Below are 19,618 nucleotides of genomic sequence, written 5' to 3' on the forward strand. Positions count from 1 at the left end.
CCAATTTAGGAAAGGGCACAACTGGCACACAACACTGTGTAGATTTCTTGAAGGAAACTACCTGTATGTATCATGTTGTCACCAAAAGTCAAACCAGGGACACTCACAGCGGACTCATAAAGTCAAGGTAGTGCTTGCAGCATACATAGACAAAGTGTAGGGCTTTGATTAGATGGACAAGTCCTGGTCCCATGTCCTACTCCTGAAGGATATAAAATCCTTACCTTGTTTTGTTTTGTTTTGTTGTTTTGTCTTCTCCATTTCATTTCATTTCATTTCATTTCATTTCATTTGTACCTTAGTCTATTTGGATAATGCGTATATTTTAAGAAAGAGTAGTCATGTCATATGGAAAATACTTAAATCATTTTTTTCATATTATTATATGACATGAGGCAGGATGCTGATACTTTTTAATGGAAAATGTTTCTATAATACACTGGATGAGTAAAAATTCTTGGCTAAACCGGTATATTCACAAAACCAGACTACTAGAAAGGTAAAAAGGTATTTAACTAAAATGGCATAGTGTGCACGATGTTTCAGATATTTAATGATAAATTTAGAAATACTGAGATTTAATATGGATATCACCCACAGAACAGTGTCAAATCTGTTTTTTTCTGAGATACAGACATTTATAGTAAAGGTAAATGTTTCCCTTGATGTAAAGTCCAGTCGAATCCGACTCTAGGGGGTGGTGCTCATCTCCGTTTCTAAGCCTTGGAGCCAGCGTTGTCATAGACACTTCCGGGTCATGTGGCCAGAATGACCACTCGGAACGCCGTTACCTTCCCCCCGAAGCAGTACCTATTGATCTACTCACATTTGCATGTTTTCGAAATGCTAGGTGAGCAGGAGCTGGGATTAACAACGGGAGCTCACCCCACCGCGCGGTTTCGAACCGCCGACCTTCCGATTGGCAGCTCAGCGGTTTAACCCGCAGCGCCACCGCGTCCCTTACAGACATTTATAACTGGCTGAAAATATTTAGCATTTCAGACTAAAAAAATATCTAAGAAGAAGTAGGAAACCTATGATGATTTTTATGGGGAACAGTGGGGGGGGAACAAAGCTCTTATCTCCAGAATTAAAAGAAATGTGTGTTCTGTCACTGATAGACAGACAGACAGACAGACAGACAGACAGACATTCTCCATTATCTTTATGTGTCATCAGTAGTAATCCATTTTTCTTGGAATTTTCTCTCACAGATACAGTACTACAAAGGATGCAAGATATTCAATCTGATTTTGCATCCGCATAGCTTCTGAGGGAAAAGGTGCTGAAAACAAAGATATGGAACGCCTTGAAATCACAAGTTGAGATAATATTGGGAGATAAAGGATGTGTCCTATTGCCATCATGAGTGAATTTTAATTGGTGCTTCTTGATAGCATTTAGAAAGATGGATAAAAGAATGAAAAGTAGATTTTCTCCCAATCCATACCAGTCATGACATTTTCTATCCATATACCAATTCTTAGTCTAAACAATGTAAAGAGGACAAATCAATAGTTCAATCATTGAGAAATTATGATGTCTATTATGGTGCATGTCTGTTTACTTCTGAGCACTTTTCTAAATATGGTCTAAAACAAATTAAATGCATTATATTTTTAATACACAAGTCTAAGGGCAAGTGTTATACAGTACTTGAGAATGGTTGTCACTGGGTAACTTAAAAACAGGAGAGACACTTTGGTGTAGTGGTTAAGGCACCTGGGTAGAAACTGGGAGACCACGAGTTCTAATCTGGCCAAGGAAAAATGCAGGGACTTGTCCAGGCAGTTGCCAGGAGTCAAAAATGACTTGACAGCACAACCCTCCTGCCTCCCTGCAAAAAACATAAAAACATAAGCAAGCAACATACTCTTTAGTTGAGGAGATAAAACATTTATAAAAACAAATAGTAACTTTTAAATAATGTATTACTTCGTGCCATTTTATGTATGTCTGTATGCATTTATTTATTTAAGCACTTTTGGGGCCTTATAAACAAGATGGCTGAAGAGAACTTTGTGTTCAGTTTTGCTTTTTTTTAATCCTGTGAGCCAGTACAGATCTCATCATTCATTTGCATTTGATTTCTGATTGGGTCCTCCAGGAATAATTTTTGGCCTCTGTTGAACTTCTGAGAACGGGTTCGGACAAACATAAACTTATATTCATCATATATTCATAATATCCGGTGTCCCATAGTAACCCCTTGATATATAAGTGCAGACAAACCTTTTGACTGTCTGAAGGAGAAGAAAGAGAGGAGGGGGTTGTATATGTCCTATTGTCATGAGTGCCGTTGAGCTGAAGACATCAGTGCAATGGCACACATGACAATAACAAGGAAACAGGGGAAGGGGCTCAAGATAAGTAGCCATCAACTTACAAAGACTAAAAGACAAGAGACAATGGCTAAGCGGATCACGAGGCACACCCAAGCTGTTAGCGCTAGCGCAACGGAGATCGCCCAGCTGACAGCAATCACCGGAGGAATAGGGAAACCGATGATGGGCGATCCCGGAGCGCCAGCGGGGCCTCGCAACCCCTCACCTACCGGCAAGACAGCGTGTTGGACAAAGGGGGGTGACGTAACCGCGAGTGAGGGGGCGCTGACCGGCGCGGGGTATTTAAACCCCGCACCGGCGTGCTCCTGTCACTCTCAGCTTTTTTCTATCACTGTATCTACACTGCGAATAAACCAGAGCCTGCTTCATCGGAACCAGCGTCTGTGTATTACTCGAAGGTAGGCAGCGCATGACACCTATATGTCTTCATGAGTGTTCTAAAAGAAGCACATTGCTTGGAAGGGGCACAAACTTGGAGAAGAAATTCCACCTGGAAATAAAATATATGAAGAGAGAGAGTAAGATTTATGTTTTCATAATTATAGTGATAAACCGGAGATTGCTCTCAGGGCAGAATGAAAAGAACTTTATACTCTGCGGTCTGCAGAATATTTAAATAATATCAGCAGATTTCTGTGCAGTATTCCGTTCTCTCTGCTGAGCCTATATATTATACCAAATCTGCTCATGTATCGGTAGGTTTGGTATGAAACCCACCCGCCAAATAGCATGTCCTCCTGTCCAATGCCTGTAAACTAACTGGGAGCCTTTGCTGGACACTCTGTGCATGTAATTTTGGACGGAGTAAGAACACTGTATGTTGCCCTGGAATGTCGAAATGTATTACCAGTAGAGAACATTCCAGTAAGGAGATTGTTCTTCTCAATGGATCTCACTGATATTCCTCTCTCCTCCTCATCTCCCTCTGCCTTCCTTTTCCTTCCCTTCCTTTCCTTGAATCTAAATAACCAAATCCAAAAATAGAGTGAAAATGTATGGTAATGCAGACATATTCAGTATATGCTAGCATTTGCATTCACATATGTATCTACCTACGTACCTAGCTACACACATACATACATACGTAGGTTTAGAATGGTAATTTTCATCTTGATATAGTTTTCTTTGGTATTATTTTCTATTTTATTTCAGGTCGAACATCGATAATTCTCTGTTTAATGGGACATAAAAGAGGGTGAGATGATGGCAGCATGCACAATCTTAACAATCTTTTAAAATGGCTTGTATGTTAGGCAATCAAACAAATGAGTATAATGAGACCAGATGAGGGGGGAAAAGAACAACTCCTCTACCTATCTGTTTTGCTGAGATTTTTCGTCCTTTATTTTCTTCTTCCAAATATTACTTCATTACACAGTAAGAATATGTTGCCCTGGAATTTCATAATATATTTCCAGTAAATTACATTCAGGTAAGGAGAGTGTTCTTCGCAATGGATCTCAGGGATTTTCCTCTCTCCCCTCCTCTCCCTCTCCCTTCCCTTGAAACAAAATAACCAAGAAAACTATTTAAATAACAAAGAAAGAAAAATGAACAAAGCCTACAGTTCATTCAAGAAGAGTGTGAAAATGTATCATTATGCATACAGACACAGAGACACAAACACGCACACTACCATTTGCATCCAGATATGTATCTACCTACCTGCATACAGACATACAGACATACATAAGTTTAGAATGGTAATTTTCATATTTTTTATTGTTTTCATGATATTCTTTTCTATTTTATTCCAGTTTGTTTGTTTTTCTTATGTTCTCCTTTCAGAATGGAAAGTGATCCCACACACTATACAATATTTAATTATCAGCAAAGTTGAAAGAATACTCCCCAACAAGATTCTATTACACCAATGATGTTATGGATTCTAGTTGTTAATTATTCTGCTATCCATGTACTGAGATCATATATTTGGCTTTATTATTTTTTATTAAATGCAAAATAATTCTTTATCTATTTTTTTAAAGGTCTTTATTTGCAGACTTTTCAGCTTGTGATTGTTTGGTACAACATACAGAGTTACTTCATGGAAAGGAACACCTTTACTTATTTATTTATCATTTAAATTTATACCACTGCCCATCTCCCCCAATGGGGGAACCTTATAAAAGAAAGAAAATGATAGATTCATGGTGTTGGAGTGGTTCCTATTGACATCAGTGGAGAATATGTATACAAATTCTCTCACAAGTTTCTCTCACAAAATATCCCATTAGCTCCCAAATAATAAATGGTATATCTGGAGATATGGGCATCTAAAGAGAAGCATGGCTAGAGGTAGAATTCAAATATAGATAATTCTCTGTTCAAAGGGATATAAATGAGAGGAAGTTGATGAGAGCATACAAAATCTCAATAATCTTTTAAAATGGTTTGTATGTTGGACAATCAAACAAATCAGTATAATGATGAGAAAAAATCTCTACCTGTTTTGTTGAGATTTTTGTCCTTTATTTTCTTCTTCCGGATATTATATTTTTTCACTCTTCATTTCTTCATTCATGTCTTTTTCACTGGCAATCATCCCCCTTCTTTTCTTACTGCATAAGTCACCTCTCTCATCAGATTATGATTGGAAAAAAGTAGTAATGCACCCCTTGTAATAACTTTAAGTGGTCTATATATAATATTTCAGATATGATATGTGACTCTTTTTATCACTCTTTTTAATATTTCAAATATCATATTTTTATAGATACTTATATTTCTAGAAAATTAGTCATGATAATGTAAATTAATAAGAATGTTTTTAAATTTGATTAAAGGGCTCATTTACATTATGATATATACATATTTTAACATTAAATTGGAATTTGTAAATTCAAATTTAAAATTATTTTATATCAGATGGTTCATGTTTTAAGGCTAATGTGTATATCTTTACAGAAAAGTATCTTGTACTGGTCAGTGACCATAATAAAATTGAACTGAACTGATACACTTACCGTTTTGGGAGATATTAGAGGACAGAGTGCTATGTTCACCTCTGAGCTCTTAGAGGAAAAAAGGTGGAATATAAACCCAAAAAACCATGAGGGTTTTTCACTTAATTGGTCTTCCTCCTTTTTTCTGGAAAACCTCTGCAGATTTTGTTATAGCAAGACCCATGTTTTGACTCACCAGCCGTGGATGTCACTAGAACCAAGTTCAAAGAACTATGAGAAAAGAGCTGAATAGATACTGCTGTTCAGATGTTCATATTCCTTTTGTTGTTTATTCATTTAGTCGCTTCCGACTCTTCGTGACTTCATGGACCAGCCCACGCCAGAGCTTCCTGTCGGTCGTCAACATCCCCAGCTCCCCCAGGGACGAGTCCGTCACCTCTAGAATATCATCCATCCATCTTGCCCTTGGTCGGCCCCTCTTCGTTTTGCCTTCCACTCTCCCTAGCATCAGCATCTTCTCCAGGGTGTCCTGTCTTCTCATTATGTGGCCAAAGTATTTCAGTTTTGCCTTTAATATCATTCCCTCAAGTGAGCAGTCTGGCTTTATTTCCTGGAGGATGGACTGGTTTGATCTTCTTGCAGTCCAAGGCACTCTCAGAATTTTCCTCCAACACCACAGTTCAAAAGCATCGATCTTCCTTCGCTCAGCCTTCCTTATGGTCCAGCTCTCGCAGCCATATGTTACTACAGGGAACACCATTGCTTTAACTATGCGGGCCTTTGTTGTCAGTGTGATGTCTCTGCTCTTAACTATTTTATCGAGATTTGTCATTGCTCTTCTCCCAAGGATTAAGCGTCTTCTGATTTCCTGACTGCAGTCAGCAACTGCAGTAATCTTTGCACCTAGGAATACAAAGTCTTTCACTGCTTCTACATTTTCTCCCTCTATTTGCCAGTTATCAATCAAGCTGGTTGCCATAATCTTGGTTTTTTTGAGGTTTAGCTGCAAGCCAGCTTTTGCACTTTCTTCTTTCACCTTCATCATAAGGCTCCTCAGTTCCTCTTCACTTTCAGCCATCAAAGTGGTATCATCTGCATATCTGAGATTGTTAATGTTTCTTCCAGAGATTTTAACTCCAGCCTTGGATTCCTCAAGACCAGCTTGTCGCATGATGTGTTCTGCATACAAGTTGAATAGGTAGGGTGAGAGTATACAGCCCTGCCGTACTCCTTTCCCAATCTTAAACCAGTCCGTTGTTCCGTGGTCTGTTCTTACTGTTGCTACTTGGTCGTTATACAGATTCTTCAGGAGGCATACAAGATGACTTGGTATCCCCATACCACTAAGAACTTGCCACAATTTGTTATGGTCCACACAGTCAAAGGCTTTAGAATAGTAAATAAAACAGAAATAGATGTTTTTCTGAAACTCCCTGGCTTTTTCCATTATCCAGCGGATATTGGCAATTTGGTCTCTAGTTCCTCTGCCTTTTCTAAACCCAGCCTGTACATCTGGCAATTCTCGCTCCATGAACTGCTGAAGTCTACCTTGCAGGATCTTGAGCATTACCTTACTGGCATGTGAAATGAGTGCCACTGTTCGATAGTTTGAACATTCTTTAGTGTTTCCCTTTTTTGGTATGGGGATATAAGTTGATTTTTTCCAATCTGATGGCCATTCTTGTGTTTTCCAAATTTGCTGGCATATAGCATGCATTACCTTGACAGCATCATCTTGCAAGATTTTGAACAGTTCAGCTGGGATGCCGTCGTCTCCTGCTGCCTTGTTATTAGCAATGCTTCTTAAGGCCCACTCAACCTCACTCTTCAGGATGTCTGGCTCTAGCTCACTGACCACACCGTCAAAGCTATCCCCGATATTGTTATCCTTCCTATACAGGTCTTCTGTATATTCTTGCCACCTTTTCTTGATCTCTTCTTCTTCTGTTAGGTCCTTGCCATCTTTGTTTTTGATCATACCCATTTTTGCCTGGAATTTACCTCCAATGTTTCTAATTTTCTGGAAGAGGTCTCTTGTCCTTCCTATTCTATTGTCTTCTTCCACTTCCGCGCATTGCTTGTTTAAAAATAATTCCTTATCTCTTCTGGCTAACCTCTGGAATTTTGCATTTAATTGGGCATATCTCCCCCTATCGCTGTTGCCTTTTGCTTTCCTTCTTCTTGGGCTACTTCTAGTGTCTCAGCAGACAGCCATTTTGCCTTCTTGGTTTTCTCTTTCTTTGGGATGTATTTTGTTGCCGCCTCCTGAACAATGCTGCGAACCTCTGTCCAGAGTTCTTCCGGGACCCTATCTACTAAGTCCAGTCCCTTAAATCTATTCTTCACCTCCACTGCATATTCCTGAGGAATATTCGTGAGCTCATATCTAGCTGATCTGTGGGTCTTCCCTAATCTCTTTAGTCTGATCCTAAATTGTGCAAGAAGAAGTTCATGGTCTGAACTACAGTCAGCTCCAGGCCTTGTTTTTACCGACTGTACAGATGTCTGCCACCTTTGGCTGCAAAGGATGTAATCAATCTGATTTCGGTGTTGTCCATCTGGTGAAGTCCATGTGTAAAGCCGTCTCTTAGGTTGTTGGAAGAGAGTGTTTGTTATGCAGAGTGAATTGTCTTGGCAAAATTCTATCAGCCTATGTCCTGCTTCGTTTTGTTCTCCCAGGCCATACTTACCTGTAATTCGAGGTGTCATTTGACTGCCCACCTTAGCATTCCAGTCTCCTGTGATGAAAATAACATCTCTTTTAGGCGTGTTGTCCAGTAGGTGCTGCAGATCCTCATAGAACTGCTCTACTTCAGCTTCTTCAGCATTTGTGGTTGGGGCGTATATTTGGATCACTGTGATGTTAGATGGCTTGCCCTGAATTCGAATTGAGATCATTCTGTCGTTTTTGGGGTTGTATCCAAGCACTGCTTTAGCCACTTTACTATTAATTAGGAAGGCTACTCCATTTCTTCTGTGGTCCTCTTGTCCACAGTAGTAGATCTGGTGGTCATTTGATGTGAAGTGGCCCATTCCAGTCCATTTCAGTTCACTGACGCCCAGAATGTCTATCTTTAATCTTGACATCTCACCAATAACTACATCCAATTTGCCCTGGCTCATAGATCTTACATTCCAGGTTCCAATGGTGTGTTGATCCTTAGAACATCAGATTCGCCGTTCACCACCAGCACCGTCGGCCGCTAACCGTCCTTTCGGCTTTGAGCTAGCTGCGTCATCACGACTGGGGCTAGTTGAGCTCATCCTCTGTTCCTCCCCAGTAGCATTTTGACCATCTTCCGACCTGGGGGTCTCATCTTCCGATGGTATATCGACATATCTCTGGTTGTACTGATCCATTTAGTTTTCACGGCAAGAATACTGGGGTGGGTTGCCATTACCTTCCCCAGGGATCGCATTTAGTCTGACCTCTCTGTCATGACCTTCCCGTCTTGGGTGGCCCTTCACGGTTTAGCTCATGGCATCATTGAGGTGCTCAAGCTCCAGCACAACGACAAGGTAACGATCCTTTGCGGAGGTTCATATTCCTACAACTTCTCTAATATTTTTTTTTTTTTTTTTTTTGAGGGACATGAGTGTGTCATGCAATCCATTCTGTGATGTGTGAAAAGAGCCTCAGACAACATGTCCTTAAAGGTATAATCCATGATGTTCTTAGGATAGCAGAATTATCATTCATGTATCACACTTGTAAGGAAACATGGCCTTAGATTACAAACACGCATCACAAAATAGTATGATCCAGTAAGCATCATCAGCATCATCTGTTTGCCATAATCTTAACTAAAATTAATGCTTATTTTATGATTTATTATATCAAGTTCTCATTACTGAATGGTGATAACCAAGGTTATCAGTTCCTGTCCAGTTCTGATTACTGCATCTTTTCCACATTCATACATAATATAGGATCACAGAGGAACCACTCATCATTATTAAAGAGCTTCAGGAGATCAGGTTAAGATTATACAACTGAACAAGTGAGAAATACTCTATGCTCTATTAAGGTTGTAGATAAGTAAAGTTTTATTTGTCCAATAACTGGTTTCGTTTACTTCCTTTTTATAAGCCACTGCTTGCACCCATATTCAGGCTTCAAGGGGCAATGTATAAATTATCCACATATCACTGAATTTGGATATTATATGCAAAAAAAGAGGGGTTACAGTTAAATGGTATACGTGATTGAAGAGTCTATAAGAATTTATATGTTATTTGTGTGTCTCACCCTGGATGGGGCGGATACTTTGGCAGCAGTTCAATGGCAGGATGTTTTCTTCTGAAATTTGCAAAGCTGTGGTAATTACAGATCCAAAAAAACGCTGGGATAATGGTAGCAACTATGAGAAAGGCAGATATTCTTTAATCACACATTTCTCTGGCAATTGAATAAACATATTGAAAACATTATTTAATAACCAACCTCCAATACACAGTTTATGGATTCTTCATGTCTCCCCCTCCATCACCAAAAGTGTTCATATTTAAATGCAAATTTTATACTATAAGAGGCTATGACAATAATATTTACCTGTTTTGTTTTCTTGCAGCTGGGGCATTCCCTTTCGGTAATTAATTTAAGAAATGGAGAATCAATCCTCCTTCTCTGAATTTCTGCTCCTTGAATTCTCAGCAATTCGAGAACTGCAAATTGCACACTTCTGTTTATTTCTGGTTTTATATTTAGCGACCCTAACAGGGAACCTTCTCATTATCTCTGCAGTAGTTTTTGATTACCATCTCCACACACCCATGTACTTCTTTCTAATGAATTTGGCCATCCAAGACATTGCTTCTGTCTCAGTTCTTATCCCAAAATTCATGATCAATTATCTGTTGAATAGCAGACATATCTCTTATTCTGGATGTGTTGCTCAAGTCATTTTCTTCATCTCCTTTGTAGGATGTGATGTTGCCCTTCTTACAGTCATGGCGTATGATCGCTATGTTGCCATTTGCAATCCTTTGCAATATGAACTGATAATGAATAGGAGAGCTTGCATGCAAATGGTTGGAAGTGTATGGGTTACTGGTTTCCTCTATGGTGGGTTACATACTTGTGGGACCTTTGTAACTCCTTTCTGCTCCAATGTTGTCAACCAGTTCTTCTGTGAAATCCCACAGTTACTTAAGCTTGCTTGCTCTGATTTATACCTAGCTGAAATGGGAGCTCTAATTTTTAGTTTTCCAATTATGCTTGGCATCTTCATCTTCATTATTGTTACCTATATAAAAATCTTCTCTGCTGTCCTGAGAATCCCTTCTGTTCAAGGGAGGAAAAAGGCACTGTCCACTTGCCTACATCATATTGTTGTTTTCTCTGTATTTTTAATTCTTGTATGTTTTGCTTATTTTAGGTCCCCATCTCAGAAACCTTCCCATTTGGATTTGGCAATTACTATAATGTACTCCATTATTCCACCCATGCTAAATCCAATGATCTATAGCATGAGAAATCAGGAAATTAAAAATGCTCTATCAAAGCTATTAAGTTTCTGAGATTGTTCTAAGCATATATTATTCAATTATTTTATAGAAAGTCAATGTGCATAGCTATGAATCTCTTTGTGCAGCAATTATAACTTTAGGAAACTGATGTTAAATGTTAATTTCAGCAATAACTGCCAGATATAAGTAGAAAAACCAGGCATAGAACTCAATGAAAACTTTTTCATTTCTATTTCCCTTTTAAATTTTAAAACTTCAGCCAGTTTCTTTTGTAGATCCACTGAAGCATCCTTTTCTAAGTCATTGTCTTGGTCTGTCAGTTGTAGATCCACTTTCAATACCATCTCTATCTGGTCAAATAAAATTTATTCTATGTCTGTCATTTCTTCAATAAAATCTTTTGGATATCGTCTATCCATAGAAGCAGACAACATTACTGACATTGTTGGTTTTGGGACTACTATTTTCTGATTCCATTTTACAGAAGTCTCCTTCAGTATTTTTATTTTTATAACATTTTATAACATTTTACAGGTTTGTAAATCTTTCCTCTACCTAATTTTTTAATCTCTTTCTCCATTCCCCACTTTTTAACTTGCACTTTTAATGCTTTCTTTCTATCCTTTTTTCTTTCTTTAAGTTTGGTTTGTAATATATTTCATTATTATAATCAAAATTCTTAAGAAAATTATCTGTATAAATAAACAGTCAATATACATATTCCCCAATAAGAGGGAGGTTTTTCAGAGAGGAAATACTCCATATCCCATTTCCCCTCAGTGAAGAAGTTGTTTGAATCCTGGAAAGAGCTAAAATATTGCTTGCATTACCTGAGCACTTCCATTCCTACAACCTAACTGACATACAGCCTAGAACCTGAAGTTACCTCTTATATAAACATCCCAGAATTACCTTAGATAAAATTGTGGCATGCAAATCATTTTTCATATCCTCAGCAGGACAAATTATATATGAAACTTTCTACATATATGATGATCCAAATTTTGACAACACATTTAAAAATGTTGCATCCCGATGTCCCATGTCAGTGTTTCAAAAGTTTCATGAGGATGTGTTTTTGATTCAGTATGAAAGAGGAATGCCAGAAGTTATCTGGTGCAAAAAAGAAATGAAGTAAGAAAACAAATGTTAGCTTTGTTGTGCTTTCTTCTATAGAATAGTCACAATTTGAACTAATGTCACCATATACTGTATAATTATCAATAATAAATTCTGTGTTTGTCTTCAATGTCATAGAGACAGAATCTAAGTCTCAAACATATTTACTCCTAATTTTTCAAATATGATTCTATTCCAACTAATGCTTTACTGCTCCTAATAAGAAAGGGGGGGGGAGTTATTGAATATACATTTGTTATTATAGTCCTCCCAAAGTAAAGGGGATGGAAGCTCAGCTGAGTTTCTTTCTTATACTGTTTTTCATTTATTTTATGAGGCAGAAATATTGTGCATCACTGTGTATCATTGGAAAGTATCCTGAGGAACACAAATATCTTGAGTAACTCATAATATATTTTAGAAATAAATAAATAAAGCCCCTCGTAAGAAAAAAAATGTCTCTGAGATGAAAATCACAGGGTCAGTAATATAGTTCACAGAAGCCCTTGAAGTATACCCATTGTTGATACAGAGAAAAAGAAGATGAAACATGGAATATGACATAATCCTTCTATTCTGAAAAGCCTTCCTTTGTATAAGGGTTAGAGAATGTGAGAGTCTTTATTATCTATTTATTTAAAGTATTAATGGACCGCATATCATATTATGTACTTCCATATAGAACATCTGGGCACTGTGCAGCATTGAAATACTTAAACTAGTATAGAATATGTAATAAACATATGAATTAAAATAAATAAATAGAATGACAAAATTTTAAACACAGTATGTTGGATGCTACCATATGGTACTTCATGTAGTAAAACTTGGATGGATTTAATAAATTTGATTTAATATTCTCTTCAGGATAGTAGAGATAAAATATTGTTTATTTGCATAAGTGAAATTGAATGTCTTGGCATTGTTTATAGCAGTATTATTAGTAGTATAAAAAAAATACCAACTGTATCTCCATCCTATATTTCTTATTTATTTATTTATATTTCAAATTTCTGTCACCCCCTGTCTCCCCCCAAAGGGAGTCTCTGGGTGGTCTACAGCAAAATGAACAATTTAAAACCATAAAACTTAATTTGTAGGGTAGCTTATGATAGAAAGATGAGACAGACAGACAGACAGACAGACAGAGATGGAAGAGACAGAAGGTCTTTAATTTTCTTTTTAAAACAAAGGAAGGAAGGAAGGAAAGAAGGGAGGGGGGAGGAAGGGAGGGAAGACCGAGGGAGGGAAGATTTCATACTCATCACACTCAGCTTGTAATAAACAAGAAGAGTTCACTATGACTGTGTAACTGTACAACTTAGGCAGGTCAATGACAAAGATGATGGAGGTTATATGAATAGTTAAGGTAGATCTACCCACCCAACTCTTTCAGGAGGACATATATTTACACTACTCTACTCCAAAGTGGATACTGCTGCTCCTCATGATTGTCCAATATCTTTCAAAGTAGTGATAGGCAAATGTAACGTTTAATAGTCACAATTGTGGTAAGCATGGACCAGCACTGGACACTGGATAGGGTGATGATGCAAAATTCTGGAGATTCATCATTTGTGCCTGAATTGGAATTGCCCTCCCCGCCCCCCACCCCTCTCACCGACACATATTCTTTGGTCACTTGCGGAAACATAGGATTTTTTGGTTTTTTTTAAAAAAAACTGCATTATGTCCGCAATAGGATTACTTTTCATATATTCCTTGCCACAAAATAAAACTCAGTACTACAATTTCAAGGAGACATGAAAAGGGCTGCTATAGGTAAAACATTTCACTCCCTCCTCCCTCTCCAAAGTTTACAGCATAACAGAGTACCTTTCAGATATTTTCATTTCCTCCCTCCTATTTTCTTCTAGTTCTACCCTTCATAATACTGCTATTCAGTACACTGCATACAACCAAGATTCTCCAAAAGCACACAGAAGGTTATTCATCCATGAAAGCAACTTTGCTTCTTGGTTTCTGTGCATACAGGAACATGTATTTTTTTTTTCTTTTGGTTTTTCTCTAATAATATATCTAGACAGGTATTCAAATTTAATTCAGGTGAATGAATCAATTAAAATCAACATTTCGTGAGAGGGAAAAAAAAATAATAAGACATCCAGTATAAAAGTTGTATTTAAATAAATGCATATATAGAAAGAAGCACAATCTGAAATATATTTCCTATATGTTTCTACTAGATTTGCCATAGAATATAAGTAATTTGGAAAATAATTTATGGATTATTTTCTCTTTTAGAGGAAAAGGTGTATGAAATTTAACAGCACACTTAGCATTCACTTGTATTTCTTTATATTGCATCACAAAGATTTAAAACTAGATCTCTGTCTCTGACAATAATAGTCTTTCACTAGATTAAGGCTATTGGTTGTAAGCTGCTCAGACTTGTTTTAAGATGAGTGCCTATACAAATGTCTTAAATAAATGAATGAATAAATAAATAAAGCTACAGAAAAGAATTGTAGTATCATCAGTTACACTAGGAGAAAGCCTAAGCCTAACCCACTGAATCAATAGCATTTTTATTTATCAATTAATATGCTTAGGAAAAGATGGTTCAGTATATGTCCAACTCACCCACTGAAGATGAAATATACTGCAAAATGGCCAAATGGTTTAAAACATTTATTAAAGTACACATAACTGAGAAAATTTATGCAAGGTGTTAGAAGAAATATTGAGGATCAGCTTCCAGAATGCCATTTTGAGTTCCTTGTTCCTCATGCTGTAGATCAGTGGATTCATGACAGGTGGCACAACACAGTAAAACATGGAAATCAAGATATCTGATGTTGATGGGGAGCTGGATGTGGGTCTCAGGTATACAAAATTACCACTTACCACAAACAGACAAATGACTATGAGATGGGGTAAACAGGTAGAGAAGGCCTTTTGCTTCCCTTGGGTGGATGGGATTCTAAAAACTGCTCTGAAGATCTGAATATAAGAAAAAGTAATTAGAGCAAAATACAGAAAAGCTAAACAAGAATTAAATATGAGAACCCAGACTACTGCAAGATATGACTCAGAGCAAGAGATCTTGAGTAACTGAGGGATTTCACAGAAGAACTGATTGATGATTTTGGAACAGAACTCCAATCTCAATAAAAGTACCACGTAGAGCATTGAATAAAACAAGCCACCCATCCATGCACTGGTTGCCATTTGGATGCAGGCTTTTTTGTTCAGTACAGTCTCATAATGCAATGGATTGCAGATGGCCACATAACGATCATATGCCATTACACCAAGGAGAAAGAAGTGAGACAGCATGAAGTAAACAAGGAAAGACACTTGGCAGAAGCATCCAAAGTAAGAAATGGTTTCAGTGCTCATTAATGAATTCAGCAGTGACTTTGGAACTGTGACAGAGATGGAGCCAAGATCTTGCAAGGATAGATTGACTAGGAAAAAATACATGGGTGAATGGAGTTGATGGCTATAAACAATGACCGTGATGATGATGAGATTTTCCATGAGGGCTACCAAATATATTAGGAAAAAAACAATGATGTGGACCATTCGTAGCTCCTCAGTATCAGGGAATCCATGTAGAAGGAATTCACTAAGTCTTGACTGATTTTCCATTCTGCTTTGTACAATTCAGAGCTTGGTATAGGAGGCCAAACCTCTGACCCTTTTCTCAGGTACCTGTGGCAGTGTTCACCATGGCGTGGAATGCTGTTCAAACAATTTCCTTTGATTTGAGAGTGCTAGATAAAAGAGAGGTTTATCTACAGGATGTTTGTAATTATCCTCAAGGGCCCATTTCTCAGGAGCTTAGTTTACTTAGGAGCCCTAAGTCCATGTAGGTGTGGGAAAGTGTGGTTAGAGCTTTGTTCACAGTCTTTAATCTATACAGCAAGTAGTATAACTATACCAGCCTTTCAGACTCCTTTGATTCCAGCACAAGATAATTACTAAAGTCTTTGTGACAAATGCATAATTGTTTTTGGTTTTGGTTTTCTTGGCTAACTACTTGCACATGAACAGCTGTAGTAGGGACTGGACAAATAGTTTGGATAAAAATAATGGGAATGTTTGACAAAAAATTCCAAATAATGTTTCATGTAACGCCCACTAATGCTGGCTTATGTTAAAAAAGCTAATCGCTTCCTAGTAATTGTTAGCTCTTGGTTAGTTCAAATCCATTAGGTACTCAAATTTAGATCTTTATTTTATTATCTGTACTGTTTATACTGGAAACTGCTTATGCTTGGATGAAATATCACCAGGTTTTACCAAAGAGGTAGACTAGCACAGAGGAGGAGAAGGAGGTAGAGGAGGAGGAATGTGGAAAATAAAAATCATGTTTTCTATTTTTGAAGGAAACTACCTGCATGTATCATGTTGTCATGAGAAGTCAAACCAGGGACACCCACAGTGGATTCAGAAAAGTCAAGGTAGTCCTTGCAACACAGATATGAAAAGTATAGAGCTTTATCTAGCTAGATAGAGACAGGGACAGGGACATTGACAAGGACACGGACAGAGAGAAAGCTATTCAGATAGAGAGGAAGAGAAAGAGAGAGATAAGAGAGAGAGAGACAGACAGAGAGAGAGAGAGAGCGATAAAAAGATCACAGAATATCTACAGCAATCCAAAAGCCTTCATTGTGGATGGGATGAAAGAAAATGGAGTGTTCTCTTTCCCATTGTAATCCCTTCTTATGCTGGTGATTAAAGGATAATGAATAGGAAAGTTTGGAACAAAATTACTGGCTGTACATGGATTGTCAGACATCTCACTGCTGTGTTACACCTTATGAAACTTTTTCTTTCCTTGGGTTATATTTGAGAACCTTTAGTCGGATTTACTGATTCTGTTTCAGTGATCTTCCAAATCTGTTATCAATTCATTTCAATTCATTTCATATCCCAGATATGTGGCTCTTATTTGCTTTCTTCATAGGTTCTCCTATTGCCTTCTTAACTTCTATGGATGTATTATTAAATACTTTTCAATATAATTACATAATTTAAGTTTGTAGTTAATTGGTATATTTTTAAGAGCAGAATGCTGCCAAAATAAAAAGTCATTTAATATGTATGCATTTCAGTGCACTTTATGTTTCATACATTTAATGCTATGTTCAATAGTACTCTGGTTTGTTAACACAGTAGTAACTCATAGCTAATCGCAAAAGTTGCTTTTTCTCTGAGGAACAAACATTTACATCTGGCTGATACTACTCTGTACTCTGTAGTACTCTGTTAAAACTGTTTATGTGCCTTCATATTCAGATTTAATATTTAATTAAGAAGAACATGGGAAAGTCCATGATTAATATTTATGAACAAGAAACTTCTTCCAATGAGATTTTATTGCAACAATGAAATTTTGTATTACTGTCTTCTACATGTTTTCTTCTAGGAATATGGATGTAATCTGTGTCTAAGAATGATCATTTTTATTTTTTCTTTTAATTCTGAAACTCCATATACTTAGCCTTTTAAATTTAAAACAAGAACTATCAAATCAATCACTACACAAAAAAGAACCACAGAAGTTTTTGGGGTTTTTTTAACCCCAAACAGGATGACTATTTATGCTTAAACCTTGTAGGGAAACCTAAACTGTGGCTACATTTACTATCATAGAATGGCTGTGCCTAAATAGGACATTGGACCACTTCCACTGGTTAAAATAAATTAGCATAAAGATCTGCACAACTTCCATCTAATCCTGTATGACTCCTTACCAACAGTCTGTGGTTCTCCATGAGTACTCTATGTCCTCTCCCACAATCACATTATTCTTAAGGGGCCACAGGCAAGATAGGTAACCTTATTGGTAATATAAGGAAGCTCTGGCACTGGAAGCGACTAAACGAATAAACAACATAGGCAATATAGGTAACCTTATAGGCTATATAGGTAATGGATTACATAAGAACATAAGCAGTGGATTGGACACCTGGCCCATCTCATCCAGTAGTCTGTTCTCCCAGTGGCCAACCAACTGTTTATGGAAGCCCATCAGTGTCCTAGCAGATGACCTTCATAGGTGGTCATTCCACTATCAGGGCTAATAGCCATTAATCCCCATGACTTCTGTGAATTGTCCCAATCCCTTTTTGAAGCCAGCCAAGTGGGTAGCCATCAACATACCTGGTGGCAACACATTCCAAGGTTAAACTGCATGTTATTTTTTTTAACATAACCTGTTTGTCCTGTTTCTTCCAGGATTCAATTTCATCGGGTAATCTCTGGTTCTAGTATTTTGGGAAGAGGAAATTCTCCTTGCCCATTTTCTCCACCCCATGCATAATTCTGTGCACCTCAAATATGTCCCATCTCTTTCATTTATTTTCTAGACTAAAAAGCCCCAAATGTCATAGCCTTTCTTCATAGGGGAGCTGCTACAAATCTTTGGTCATCTTAGTTCATTATCAAATCCTCCTTCAATGGATACTCACAGCAGCTAAGGTTTAAATAAGTTTTCAACAGGTTCTCCAAAGCACCTTTTCCCCTGCAGATTCAAACACTGCACAGTCCTATAATCTGTTATCCTTAAGAATGTCTGTAACTCAGATTTATTATTATTTATTATTGTTCCTGGGTAAAAAGGCTTCTGAAAAAAATTGGTGTTTTAGGTATTTCTATACAAAATCCTGTACTGTAATAATTCCACTGTGAGCACTGAAAAATTATTAGTCAATTCACTGAATATTTTATTACTGTCACAGACCAGAATTACTGCAAAATTACATTATTATTTTTATTTTATATTATAATCAAATTTATATGGCCACTCATCTCACAGAAGGTGACTCTGGGCAGCGTGTGAGCTTTAGAATGCCTGTTTATACCCATAAGAACATTTGAAAGGGAACAAATTGTCCTGGTGAGGTTATCTCATCCTTCTATAAAGTGAGATGTGGATCTTAGATTCCATTGGTCTAGTGGTTAAGGTGCTGGGCTAGAAACCATGAGTCTGTGAGTTCTAGTCCTGCCTTAGGCATGAATGCCTGCTGGGTGACCTTGGGCTGGTCACTCTCTCTCAGCCCAACTCACCTCACAGTGTTGCTGTTGTGGGGAAAATAAGAGGAGAAAGGAGTATTAGGTGTGTTCGCCAGCTTGAGTTATTTATAAAAAAACAAAAGTGGGATGGAAAATAAATAAATAAATAACTGCAATTTTAAAAGGCATGGTAGAATTGAATGGAGCTACATCACAGATGTTTCAGAATAAGGGTGTTCTGTGCTTCCTAGGATTTCATGGAGGGCCGTGTGGGCTGGCTGAAACTGATTTAGACTGACACATCAATCCAAACTGATGATTCAAGTTGAATCAAATTGTTAAATACTTTTTTTTTCCAAATTACTTCTGGGAAAAAAAATATCTGAGCTGATGCTCATTGTACAATGAGTCAATTTATTGATTTATTTTATACTGCATTATGATTTTCATTTATCTCATACCTCCAAATTGAAATTGTAGAAGCTTCTGGATATACAGTATATTAAACAGAGTTCAGAAGTCACAAGCTAAATATACATTGATCAAACATTTCAACTCTGCATTTCCAGAACTCAGGGAAAAAACACACACATTAGAATATTACTTATTTTGTAATTTGAATGTTCTGAATCATATTTTCTCTCTTTTTCTCTCTTGGCCCTATTTCAAGTTCGACCATGATAATCTTGCTCACCAACTAAAGTCCTCTGAAGCATGTTCGTAATAAATGAGAGATCATGAGAATCCATTGTCTCCATGTTAGGGTTGAATTTTGTGGAGGACAGTTCA

The 19,618-nt window shown here is 37.3% G+C and overlaps 2 protein-coding genes across 2 annotated transcripts; one reads left to right on the forward strand and one right to left on the reverse strand.

The window, feature by feature from the left end:
• The first annotated feature begins 9,856 nt into the window (after nt 1-9,856).
• Nucleotides 9,857-10,771, forward strand: LOC134495502 (olfactory receptor 14J1-like). Its single transcript, XM_063300996.1, has one exon. It carries the CDS (start codon nt 9,857-9,859, stop codon nt 10,769-10,771), a length of 915 nt encoding a protein of 304 aa, XP_063157066.1.
• A 3,723-nt stretch (nt 10,772-14,494) lies between these two features.
• Nucleotides 14,495-15,454, reverse strand: LOC134496622 (olfactory receptor 14A16-like). Its single transcript, XM_063302334.1, has one exon. The coding sequence runs from the start codon at nt 15,452-15,454 to the stop codon at nt 14,495-14,497; it is 960 nt and encodes a 319-aa protein (XP_063158404.1).
• Nucleotides 15,455-19,618: the final 4,164 nt, after the last annotated feature.

Source organism: Candoia aspera, chromosome 4 (genome assembly GCF_035149785.1).
Source record: "Candoia aspera isolate rCanAsp1 chromosome 4, rCanAsp1.hap2, whole genome shotgun sequence".
Lineage (NCBI taxonomy): Eukaryota > Metazoa > Chordata > Lepidosauria > Squamata > Boidae > Candoia > Candoia aspera.